Source organism: Epinephelus moara, chromosome 13 (genome assembly GCF_006386435.1).
Source record: "Epinephelus moara isolate mb chromosome 13, YSFRI_EMoa_1.0, whole genome shotgun sequence".
NCBI lineage: Eukaryota > Metazoa > Chordata > Actinopteri > Perciformes > Serranidae > Epinephelus > Epinephelus moara.
The window spans coordinates 18,110,910-18,124,857 of NC_065518.1; the positions used below are offsets into that span (position 1 = coordinate 18,110,910).

Consider the following 13,948-nt stretch of genomic DNA (forward strand, 5'->3'; position numbering starts at 1 on the left):
GCCACCTAATATGTACAACACTAAACCTACCATGGCAGGAACATTTTGCTTTGGCTCCACAAAATCACTGCACAGGCCAAAATTTAAAAAATGAACACCCAGTGAAAACACAGGTGCATTAACATTACCATCAGCTTTGAGCCAGCGTGAAATAAGAGGACCATATACTGTGTCCTATTTATTTTCATCAATGGTACAGTTCCATACTGCATCACAGAGAGAACAGGAGGGATAAGAAACTGCACATATTGAGGCGAGACACACTGAACAAATGGAGGCTGAAACTGCAGCTTGAGATGTAAAAACAAAGAAAGATGACAGTCTATCACAGTCTTCACTCTTATCCCAGCCTTAACCAACAACTTGTGATCTCCACTGCTGCTCAGTTTGTTTTACAGGGCTCAGTTGTTGTTGGCACTGTCGTTGTTGTTTCTTTTATTTTTTTTCTTCAAACTATCAGGTTGAGCCGAGCTGAGTGAGACCGAATGGTCCACTTCTGCCTGCCACTCATCCAGTGCATTAAACTGTACGTGAGATCGGTGACACCAGTGGAAATGTGCCGGACAGATATTGACAGATAATGTGCGAGCGTAAATCCCCGCAGTTCACCTACAATATGTCATCGGCCGATGAAGCAGAGGAAAATACAGACAACTCTGACATATCGCTCAGTCATGTACAAGTTTATGTTGAAACAGACACATCAAAGCAAATCCCCCAATTGTCTCCCCTAAGCCGCGAAAGAGCAGAGGGATGGATCAGCCCACTGAATGTGTGTGAGTATGGCCACTGTTGGAGATAGGAATAAAAAATGCCTAAGTCCTCTTTGAGACAAAAACTATTGAGGATTGTGCCAAACTAGGGTGAGTGCAGAGGAACAACTCCACACTTTTTATTTATGACCTGATTTTTATGTGTAACTTTACAAGTAAGTTTTTCAAGGCTTTTTTTTATTCATTCAGTTATCAGCACAGGATTGGTAAAAATCCCCAATCATTAACAAGAATTATTCATGTATAATAATGTATAACGACGAGGGTATTGCTCGGATATTGCAGCATGCACAGCCAAACTTCAAATGTCATAATTTCGGTGGATATATTTATGACAGTTGCTGAGGGATCTGCAGGCATCAACAGTGCAGGGATATTTATTTGATGATGAAGGCAAATATCTGGACTGTGCCAGGACGTTGTTTATATGAGTGTTCCAACTGTGGCAGCTTCGCTTCCACCGTAGATCTTGAGTCGTCTGCATCACGCCAAGTACTCTCCATCCCAGCACCCCATTTCTTCCACTGGGACCTGGCATTCCTGTCAGTCATGTGCTATCAGTGAGGCTGCAGGCGCTGCTTAGGCCTGCCCAACTATCTTCCCCCCTTCCGTTCTCTTTCTTCTCACCCCACCCCTCTCGACAGTTTCTGTGTATCTCCCTCCACCACCTCAGTCCTCGGTGAGCACTCCACTTTTTACAGTCCATTCAGTCTTCTTTCTAGGTTTCTTGTTCTCAGCTTTCCTTATCTGAAAGTCTCTGCAGCTGATGGTTCACGCTGTACTCTGGTACTTTTTGCTTGGTTTGTCTTACATCTAATCTTGCTCTCTGTCTCTTTTTTTTCTCCCCCTCTCTTTCTCGCAGGTGTAAGGAGGGCTACCATGGATTACGCTGTGACCAGTTTGTACCCAAGACAGATGCTATCTTGTCAGACCCAAGTACGTTCTCCTTGCTATTTTTTTTATCCTACAATATCTGTGTATTGATCTGCGACATGAAAACAAATTCATGAGAACATGTTACATGCCCCTGAGCGAATCTCTGACTGTACTGTATCAGTCAACAAGATAAATATAAATCAAGTGGGATCAGGCAAACGTTAACTCTTGCAGCACAGGTTTGTGGAGTACTCTTGGACGTAAGACTTTATAAAAATAGCTTCTGGGGCACCCTGGGAGCACAATGCACAGAACTCACTCACTCATGTGAGGCAGGCCATCGCCTGATTAGCTAAGTCAGAATGCCTCACCGAAAATCAGGTGCTCCTTAAAGAAAATCCAAGGTACAAAGAGAACAAGAAAATGAAAGGAGAAGAGAGGCAATGGCCAAAAATCTGGCAAGTAAAATATGAAGAAGTACCAGGTATGACAGGTGAAGCTGAAGGTGAGAAGTGAGACAGGTAAATATTTAGCAAAATAAGCAGTAGCTCAGTCCATAGGGACTTGGGTTGGGAACCAGAGGGTCGCCTGTACAAGTCCCCGTCCGGACCAAAATATGGAGCGTGGACTGGTAGCTGGAGAGGTGCCAGTTCACCTCCTGGGCACTGCCAAGGTGCCCCTGAGCAAGGCACCGAATCCCCCAACCGCTCGGAGCGCCTGTCATGGGCAGCCCACTCTGACATCTCTCCACTTAGTGCATGTATAGGTCCAGTTTGTGCATGTGTGTGTTCGGACCTGTGTGTAATTGACAACAGAGTGAAAAATTGAATTTCTCCTCAGGGATTAATAAAGTATAAAGTATATAAAAATAAACCTGCTGTTTTGGGCTCAGTTCTAAAACTACAGTGAAGACAAGTATCATATTGCATTAGAGGACCTAAGGCACCCATTGGTACCAACCGTGCAAAGCTATCTTGTCTTGAAGGGGGTCAAAAAATGCTCCAAAGTTATGCTAATTTTTGGCGAGGGGAGTTGACAGCCATGTCCTCCTGAGACCCTGTATCACATTTTGGGTTTACTGCACCTTATACTTCATTTTACTTAACAGTTGTCCTCATTCATGGACACATTTTATGCCATCTAGGGGTAGTAAGAGCACAATACACTAATCTATGTAAAACAAGATGGCAGCCATCTCTGCCAAGTCAGTCTGCAGCCGATCCCGACACAAAAGTTGACAAGGTTTAAAACCTGATCACATTTCTTGGTTTAAACTTGTTTATTTATGATTAATTATATTTGACCAATTTTGGACTTAATTACCGTTGACAATGTTTAGTTTTTTATATTTATCAGGTCCTACTAATCCCAAGAGGCATACCAAATAAACATTCGGGTCTCAGGGGGACATACTCTTAACACTATTTAAGTAGTGGCCCTCAATACTGAATGAATAACTGAAGAAAGAAAATAGTTGTTCACTCCTGATTTGATGTTGTGATTTAATACCTCGCCTCAATCAGTGACTGATTTTACTCTTCTCTAATCATTCAATGGAGGGCAATTTTTCAGCCCTGAGGACTGGGCTGTTTTTTAAAATAAGAAAGCAAGGTCTTAACAGTAGGTACAAGTACAAATAAATTTTAAAAAAAAACACATTTCATTTGAATTTGATTAATTGCCTGTATTTCCTAATTGCTGGTCCGTCTTCCCCCAAACAAGAACAAGAGCTCATGAGAAATAGACACAAATAAAGACCTTAGCTAACAAACAATAAAATCAGAATCAGAATTAGAAACACGTTATTGATCCCTGAGGGGAAATTATGATTCACTACAGTTGCTCCGATGTAAAGAACAGAGAATTATAAGAAGTAGGATTAAGAGGATGAAATAAAAGTGTGTAAATATAAATCAATAAATAAAATAAAGCCGAAATTAAATGTGCATTAAAATGATAATAAAATGTGCACTATGCTACCATGTTTAACACTAGTACTTAAGCTATAAGATTAAAGTATTAAAATAAAATGTATATTGTCACTATGCTGAGGCTGTAAGTGTGATAATTAAACTATAATATATCCATCAGTAGAATAAACAACAATAGAAGAGATTAAACATAAGATATATGTACAGTTATGTGCATTGTATTTTGAATTAATATATACATTCAAGGAGTGAAAAATATTGTACAGTTGAATATTTGCTCCCAGGAGATAATTAGGAATTATAAGTGCACTAGGTTAAAAAGTCCAAATGCCAGTCTATTGACTCAGAGCGGCTGATACTCTGAGGGAGGAGTTGTACAGGTTGATGGCAACTGGCAGGAGTGACTTCCTGTGGCGCTTTGTGGTGCATCTTGGGGGAATGAGTCTGTCACTGAATGTGCTCCTGTGTCTGACCAGCACATGGTGGAGTGGGTGGGAGACATTATCCAAGATGACACGTATCTTAGACAGCATCCTCCTCTCTGACACTGCCACCAGAGTCTCAGCTCCACCCCACAACGTTACTGGCCTTTCAAAGCAATTTATTGATAATTAATAATACAATGTGTACAAATTCTATCCTTTCTTTTTTCTGTTTTTTGGACTGCACCCTGGATGGCTTTTGACTTTTCATTTTCTGACCCCTTCGACTAATGTTATTTAGGTTTTTTTTTTGTTTGTTTGTTTTTTTCTAATGTCAAACCAAAAAAAAATTTAGGGAGGAGTTGGAGGAACAATTTGGTGGCCACCTCTGTTGCCAATGGGAAGATCCACCACTGCCAACAAGGCACCTTTGTTGCATTAGCTTCCTTTCTTTCTCTCTTCCTTCATTTCCTCTCAGCTCTCTCCTGTTAACTCGTTAATGAAATCATATAAGACCCTAAAAACTAATTTCCAGCAAAGAGAAATGTTGCTAATCATTGTACGCCAAACTCTTGTTGAATAGATAGAATTTCTCATTATTAGTACAGAATAGACAGAAAAGTACTTACGTACTGCCTTAGATTAAAAAAAAAGGTTGATTTCTCTCACATTTTATTTTTTTGCCCCTTAAAACAGTTTATTTCTGGAACCTAAAATGAGTGCCAGTAACATAACGATACATAGGTCAAGTATATAGTCTAAGAGGTAATCTACTTAAGGCTTAATGTTTCCATTTTGTGTCCATTTTTTAATAACATTTGGTGGTACATTGATTAAAAGTGTCATAATGTTGAAATCTTCATTTAAATATCAATTTGGGAATTATTATAGCAATAAAAAAAAACATTATTTAGTTGCTTGACACAGTCATAATGCCTATCATGAGACTGTTTCTTAATTGGCCGACAGGTACAGGAGGAGGTACAGTGCTACCATGCAGATATTAGAATTACACAGTGTGCATAAAACCTCCTGTATCTTTTATTACACTCTTTAATCTTGCTTTAGTGTAGCTAAAAGGAAAGAAAGTCTTCAGTTTCCTATTGTTCATGAAAAACAATTCCCCTGAAGTCTTTGAATCCCCATGACAGCTGTGTAGTGTAGTTAAAAAATAAAGCAAAAGTCAGAGGTACATGGAAGAGAAATTGGAGGCCCAGAGCCTTTCCCACGAGACTGCGGCTTTACAAATTCACACTGTTTTATGGAGTGACTTGGCTCCTCTGCACCAAGAGTCAGAGAGAAAACTTAACTCCCATTGCCTTCTGTTTGATGCCACCAGGCCCACTGAGAGTCCATTAATGGGGTCACAAGCCAGTGTCAGGAAGCATGTTTCTTTCCCCCTCATGGCGGCCAGTTTTCACAGTGGGATTTATCTTCTATAGGACAGACATCAATTTTCCTGAGTGTCCAGATTTTTATTTTGCTCTTTGAGATAAACTGAATCGTATTGTGTTTGGCACAAAAATGGAAACCAGAAGACACAAATATAAAAGATTACAACACAATTGTCATTCATTAAAAATGTATAAGACAATCGGCCTTAGAAAGCAAAATATATAAAAGGTTTGTTTGATGTGTTAAATGGATCTTTTATGTCATTTTTTGTAGCCCTATATTTTTGTGTGACACTAAGGCTGGGGCAATAACCTTATCTCCAAATTCAATACTATCACCATACTTTGGTGTTGTTTCAATCAGTGCTGTAACAGAAACACGTGAAGCCCCCCCGCAGCTAACCTGAGTGAGTGAGTGAGTGAGTGAGTGAGTGAGTGAGTGAGTGAGTGACATACTAGGATCCACTACAGTGACTTAAATGCAACTATAGCATCAAAACCCATGCATATACAAAAAAATGGCTTTTAAAAGCTGTCCACTGTAGTAACCACGATGCGTGAAAGGGGTAAAATGGGTAAAACCTTATTATAGACCTTCACTCAATGCCTATAGCAACTGGTATTCAGACTGTGCAAACCCCAGCACCGGAGTAACAGTGGGCTAGGTCTAACCTGTGTAACAGCAACAACAGAAAGTTTGCTAATCTGGTGGGGGATCATGGAGGTGTGGGATCAGACCCCTGGGATCACGCTGGGGTTGGCACTGGCTGAATTCAATATGCCACAGCTGCTAACTGAGGGTCTGTGTCTTCGGCTGTCTGCAGTTTTCTGCTTTATCCTTTTGGCTGTGTCTTGAAACAGTAATGACATCAGCAACTTAATTATAGATTACAACAATGAAAGTGGTCACTTCTTTCCACATCCACATGAAGTGAAGCAGCTGAATTTAAATTATATCAATTCAAGCATTTTAAAAAATCAGTTTAAAAATCTATGTTTTGCTCCCCACAGTGAAGTATACTCAATAAACATTTGTTATTATTTACCAATTTAGAAACTACATTTCCTGCAGTTTATGGGCTTACTAAAAGCACTTCAACTTGATTATTCTTGGGAGAAGATCACTATTTTAAAATATAGCAGGATTGAAGCAGAAAATGGAAGTGGATGGATTTTGTCAGTGGATTAAACATACAATAGACCTTTCAGATGACTAAAAATACTGTGTTTTAGGGACGTGCATCTTTTACAGTTGCTGAAGATAAGCCTATGAAACAGTTTGATCAGCGTGTGGAAAAACACAATACTTAAGACTAGGAATCTCCCAGACAACAGCATTAACTCCTAAGCTGCAAAGCTATATTTGCACTGTTTCTACTGCTCATGTGTTGTATCTAGAGGCAGTTAATAGCTGTGATTCCCAACCTGTTCTTCTTATAACCCCTTAATACAAAGCTATATCTATTAACAACCCCCTCTGGCAGGTTACTTATGTCTACAAGGTGCAAACAATGAGCCAAAGACTCATTTTTCCTTTACAGATTGATTTATCTGAATAATTTCTAAAGGCCTGTTTGGGTAAAATTATTCAGTTATCTGCATAAAAGAGCAAACATTAAAGCAAAGTTGAAATAAACACAATAATGTATTCAAGAATTATTATATTATGTTAAAAGAAAGTTTGAAAAACGACAAAGAACTACAAAATGTGAATTTATTCAAAGTACAGAATAGTTTCAGGGGAATGAAAATGTGTTCAAATAAGTATACAGAGTAGCATTTCAACATGTCACAGTTATTACTGAGTATACACATGAACACAATATTCCAGTACTATTCTGAGAGGGAGAAAACATGCTGTACTGTAGGTGGGAAACTTGTTTCGGTGCTACAGGAAGATAAATATACTGTTTGTGAGACACCTCCCGTCACAGATGGTTCATTAAATTAGGTTCCGTAGTGAACTCTTGTGGCCTCAAATCCTCCCCATCCACCCCCGCTGTATACACATCATATCCCTATATACAGCCTGCATATGAACAGTGTATCATCTACAGTAGAGCCTTGTCATGAATATAAAAATCTCATGGAAAATAAGAACAAGACCTTCAAATATCTTTTATTATGGTTATATAAGCTTTCGCTTTCATCTCAGTGAAGGATTTGGGAGGTTGGAGGCCAAACACCAATCTTGTGTTCATGTCCTCTTTTCACTTTTGTTGTGTTAAAAGTTCATGTTGTTCTTTTCTTGTGTTTTCTTTATTCGGTTTTGTTATATTTTCTTCTCGCTACAGTACCCTGGTTTTCTTAAGTATATAAGGGTTATTCATGAAAACTCTTCTTCATATTAATAGTACAACTATTCATAAGAAGTTGGTACATAAAATAGATAAATGGGTGAGTAAATGGCATATAAATATACCAGTGGTGTAATGTAACAAAGTAATAATACTTTTTTATTAAGTATTTTTTGTGAGTATCCTTACTTTACTTGAGTTTTTATATTTCTGTCAACTTTAACATTTACTCCACAACATCTCCTAAATAAAATGTGCACTTTTACTCCAGTGCATTTCTTTGTATTGGAGCTAAAGTATTTTACTCCAGCTAGACTTCAAACTTCTATGTCCCAAGCATTTTCATTACTTCATCACTACAAAATAAAATCAGAAGGTTTGGCGAATTATTGGTCCAAGCTTCCAAGTTACCCTAAAACTTCAATTAAAAGTCTCGTCCCAATTAAACGCCCAGTCCCTTTCACTAGCCCAGTGTGGCTACACATATTGACAAATAAACACCTCTCTGAATTAGATGCCTGGTCTGGTTGCCATGCAGTTCAGTTTTTAATAGAAGTTCTTCGGACATGTAAAAGTGGGTTGTTGGCTTCAACAAGTTATGTGTCCATTCCTCGATTACCCTGTAAGTTATTGATATTACTTTAGTCCGTAATGGTCCTCAGATCAAAAGAATCAAAGTGTTTTTCATAAAGTGTAATCTAAGTTGTGAGTATTGTGAGTAGCCTCAAGTGTCGTAACCCTCTCTCTGATGGGCATCTGTTGAAACTAGATCAAATGAATGATTCATGATTGATATATTATCTGAGGCCTCATTTTTACACAATAATATTCATACTGGTTTAACCCTTTGAGACCTGGATAGACAGCAGTTATCTTGTACTACATTCAGATGCCTTTTACAAGCATTTAAACCTTCTCTCCTTCAGCACTTTTTTTCAAGTTATTTCTTTGTTTTTTGTTTGTTTGTTTTTTTGTTTTTTGTTTTTATTATTATTTTTCAAGAATCTTTCCTGTAATTTTTCCAAATTTCGTGCTAATTTTTGGGTCATTTCTTGTAAAGTTGCTTGTTGCCTTTTTTGTGTGGTGTTTTTAAAGGGATTGGGCCAGTTTGCTCAGGTTTTAAAGGTTTAACAAAACTGTATTTCCAGATCTTTGCTGAGTAACACATTTGTGTGAAAGGAATTAAAGGCCTGTCCCAAATTAAGGCTCACTGAGCAAATAATAGCCCGGGCTATTAATTGAAGTTTTACGGTAGATCATAGGTTAATCACATAAGGGCAAGTGCAAACGGGTGCTCTTACAGCCGTAGTTAAGATTGGATTTCCAGTCAAGCCCAGGCTGCATGTCAGATTAAATGCTACATGCTAGCAACCACATCCCACTCGACAATGAGACTGACTTCATGATGGAAGCAGAAAATGGCGTCCCACAGCAGGGAAGGCGAGTAATAATTCAAGGTGATAAAGATCTGTGACAGGTAACTTCAGTGACTGTCAGCCCTGGATAGTCAAAGGTTTACTTTAAATCCTTTAAGTTGTGACGAAGACCTCGTTTTGTGTAATGTAAGCTCCATTTATAGAACATGTATGTTAAGAAGACATTGGTATGTAAGTACAGTACATGTCAAATACTTAAGGACTTTTACTCAGGTAATGTTCTAATAGGTGACTTAAACTTCTACCAAAGTAATTTTCTGGTGAGACATCTGTACTTTTACTCAAGTATGGCTTCCAGGTTCTTCATCCACCACTGAAATATACAATATCTATGAAATACCTATTAAAAGCACTACAAAATGCTCATTTGTCAAAATATTCTTTAGAAATCTTCAGGAGTAATTTTGTGCCATGAACTCACCCTAACCTCTACTACCAGAAAAACATTATAATACAAAACAGTATACAAATTGTCTTGTACCACCGCTCCATGCGTGCACCTGTTCACCCCAGAGAGCTGTGTTTCCCCCACAGTTGTCCAACCACCATAAGAGATAAGTGTACCCTGGAAGATTTGAGGGAGGAATGAAGCCTATTTTGATCTCTGTTGATACAGAGTAATCTAAAATTTACCCAGATTACCAAGGGTTTGGAGGATTATCCTGCTTCCAAAAGCTAAATCATATAATAACATACACACGTACATGCACACACTAACAGCAACTACAAGCGGGATGAGCGCCAATGAAATTCAATTCATAGCAACTGTGTGTGTGTGTGTGTGTGTGTGTGTGTGTGTGTGTGAGTGGGTTTGTTTTTAAAGTGCATGTTTGGATGCAGAGTTTAACTCCACATCTTCAGTGTTAGACACAGATCATGCACGCTGGGGGGGAAGAAAAGTTTCATGTGTCATGCACACACTTTTCTCTTTTCACCTTTTTACTGAAATCAATCTCAGTGCACCTTCCAGTCTCAAATCATCTATCCCCTCTCATCCTTTGTCTTGGTATTGACTGGCCACAAAGCAGCCACTCAAAAGAGCAGTGCGCACCACCTTGCACACAGCACACACACATCCTAACAGAGGTAGAAAGAGAAGCGGAGACTGTCGCGCACATCTCAAAAGCCCGGTGACAAAAGGACAAAGAGGCTCCCTGTCAGGTACTCCAGCTACACTGCTGCGAGCTCAGCTTTGGAAATGAGTTGGGAGGAAGGTTCCTGGGTCTTACATATTGGTGCACACTGCACAGTAGGGAAGTGGCTGGGGCTTTAATTGGAAACATGGGAGTGTAGGAAGGCTGCAGTTTAGTTTATATCTGGTAAAAAAAAAAAAAAGAATTGGGTTGAGTTTCTCCCTTAACTGTGAGATAGTTTGCCACTAATGGTGTACAGTTGGGCTAGTTGCACCTTTGAGAGTATCAGGGTGATGTTTGGTGGGAGATTGAAGAGGAGGAGGAGGGAGGTGGGCCAGCTTTTGGTTTTACCCAGCTGATTTACAAAGAGGAAGAAGGCAAGCCTTTAATTTGAACTATTTATCTCCTGTAGATATTAGGTCTGGAGTAAGTAGCGACGCAGGATATTGAGTTCAGTAACACACACACACACACACACACACACACACACACATACACAGACACATTGGCTCCCCAGCTCCCTGCTCACCCAAGTGAAGGAGGGGATTAAGGATTTGATTCACTCCCGCCATTGTCTCTCCCACCTGCCAGATTTCTGCCTCTTAATCGGGCCAAGAGCATCTGACATGATGCACAGGTATTCTCCAAGCCTGCTCAAGGCTCCCACAAGACGGCGTAAGTGATTCCCCCGGGTGCTTTGAGTTGCCAGTGCGACGGATTGGGAGCCTGCACGTATTATGATTGGTGAATGTCTCCAGACAAGGCAATGCCAGAGCGAGGGATGTGTATCAGTGTTGTAATGACATCATCTGCACAGGCTGTGACAGTCAGGGCGATTTAGAGTGGAAAAGTGTTGGCTGTTGCCATGGGCGATCACAGAGGAAGGCTTGAATGGATAATACAGATCAGGCAACATCAGTTAGATACTGCATTCACTTATTTGGCCTTGCCAAGTGTTTGTTCCACAGTAACAGTAAGCTCTGCTGCCTCGTAACTAAAGTGTCGACTGTATCTTAATCATGCAGTTGTATCTCAAAAAATCCTCCTGGCAAAAAGCTTCATGTCTAATGGCCAGAACTGATTGGCTCTTAACTGTTTTAATCATGAGATTGTTAGTTGATATTGGATTATGTCTATAAATTAGGAGGACTGTTTAATAAATATGTTTGTTAAATAATCCCCAAGGCTGCAGAAGAGAAATCTGGAAATGATGAGCTTATATTGTGTTGAGTAAAAACAAGATGGCACCTACTTCTTATTCAAACACTAACTTAATTTTAATTTAATTGATTGATAAATTTGGTGATTTCAGACCTGATTTTCAGCCTTGTTAAGAGTCTTTCAGGCAGTTATAGCATACATGACAAACTTTGTATTTAATACATAATTATAGAAAGTTCACTGAAATGAAAAATGAATATTGGCTTCAGCTGTTTCTCAATATTACGTTTTTCCCAGGGTATTTTAACAATGTTGAAAGCATAGATGCTAATCTCTCTATTAAACCCATATAGAGAGGCTATATTTAGAATGTGTTGTATGTAGTGCACGTCACAAGCCACCAGAGGTCAGTCTCTACTGGTGGAACAGGCAGCTGAGCTGGCAAACATGGTGACTGCCTGTGGTAGGGATATAGTTATAGGACTGTAAACAACCAGTCAGCAGCAGCAGCAAGGAAAAACAGCATATTTTCACATCTCACTTGATAAGTTAAGGGGTTTGTGATGGTCTTGGTGAGTTTTATTTTGTTTTAATTGAGTTTGAATGAATGTGTTACATGATGAGATAACAAGGCAATGCACTGTCCCAAGCAGGAATCTTTTGTCCATGAGTAAATGCAAGCTTCCTTCTGTGCAATGATACGGCTAGCAGGTGTAGAGACATTGCTGTTGAGTTTTCAGTCTTTATTTATTTATTTAGTTCAGTTTAGTTTAGTTTATTTAAGAAAGGACAGTGCAAATTAATAAATACACATGGTATAGAATTTGCAAAAGGCTATTTTTCATCTGCAGTCACTTGGCCAAGATAGCTACCCTGACTACCTAAAATACAACAAAGCACAAAAAGAAAAACAAAAAAATAGAACAAAACAGAACCACACACAAAAAGAAAACAGGGAATACAGTTTTATTTTGTTTCAATTGAGTTTGAATGAACGTGTTATACAATGACTTAACAAGGCAGTTATGCTAACGTAAGTTGCACTGTCCCAAGCAGGAATTTTTTGTCCATGAGTAGATTTACACTTTCTTCTTTGCATTGATAGGGTTGGTGGGTGTAGAGACATTACTGTTGAGTTTTTCACTCTTTATTAGTTTAGTTTAGTTTAGTTTATTTAAGGAGGGACAGTGCAAATGAATAAATACACATAGTATAAAAATGCCAGAATTCGCAAAAGGCTGTCTTTCATCTGTAGTCCCTCAGCCAAGATGGCTACCCTGGCTACCTAAAATACAAGAAAGCAAATAACAAAAAAAAAAAACACAAAACAGAACAAAAAACAAACAAAGAAAAACAAAACAAAACCACGCACAAAAAGAAAACAGGGCATACAGTTTTATTTAGTCTCAATTGAGTTTAAATGAATGTGTTATGCGATGAGTTAACAGGGCAGTTATGCTAACATTACTTGCTCTGTCCCAGGTAGGTATCTTTTGTCCATGAGTAGATGCACACTTCCTTCTGCGCGGTAATTTGGGTGGGGGTTGTAGAGACATTACTGTTGAGTTTTTCAGTCTTTATTGTTTATTTTAGTTTAGTTTAGTTTAGGCTGTTTTTCATCTGCCATCCCTTGGCTAAGATGGCTACCCTGGCTGTCTAAAATACAACAAAGTACAAAAAAACAACTAAAAAAAAAGAACAATAAACAAACAAACAAAAAAACAAATGAAAACCACCCACACAACAAAGAAAAAGAAAACAGGGCATACCGTTTAAAAGAGTTTTTTTTTTTTTTGTCTGGCAATTGAGCACCACAAGCCGATCGCATCTAGCTCCATTATATTGGAGAGAAGGCAGACATCTCTATGGCCATTATTTCCAACACACAGCAACTCACACCAAAACAATCTAGACTGATAAACAGCAATACAGGTAAGAGGAAAAATATATATTTTTGATTTTGGGGTGAACTGTCCCTTTAATGTAAATGCTCTCTAAAACTTTCCCTAATGTCATAAGTTTGCTAAGTGCATTTCAATTTTGATTATTCACATTTAAAAAAAAGGCCTATTTCCACAAATTCACATCCCTTAATAGCGCGAGATAACCTTGTGCAATTATTATAATCCGTTCGTCCAAATGTTCATTTGTCTTTTATCGGGATCTCGCTCCTGTTCTCTGGGGTGTCTTTATTTTTCCTCATATTCACAAAGCCACAGCTCTGACAGATTTTCCCATGGTACAATCAAAATGCATCCGAGAACAGATGTTTTTTTTTTTTGTTGTTGTTTTTTCAGTGGTAGCCTTTTTTTTTTTTTTTTTTTTTTTTGTGGAGAGTGCCCACTACATAATCTGTCAGGAGCTTGGCAAGCCACATTCTATTTAAAACTCAGACCACCTCTGTCAGAAAAGCAATTACTAGTGAGGGTTTCATTTTAATTTAAATGAGATTACATTACAGTGACATGAAAAAGGGGCACTGTCAGGATGGAAAGAACACGAGTGCTCCTTTTTATCTGTTTCCC

The 13,948-nt window shown here is 38.7% G+C and overlaps 1 protein-coding gene across 1 annotated transcript in view; it reads left to right on the forward strand.

Moving 5' to 3' along the window:
* nrg3b (neuregulin 3b) overlaps positions 1–13,948 on the forward strand; it is a 303,274-nt gene that overhangs the window by 248,887 nt on the left and 40,439 nt on the right. The window contains exon 3 of the mRNA XM_050060435.1: positions 1,636–1,709. Within this exon, the coding sequence (XP_049916392.1) occupies positions 1,636–1,709 (74 nt within the window). The remainder of the gene's footprint in view (positions 1–1,635; positions 1,710–13,948) is intronic.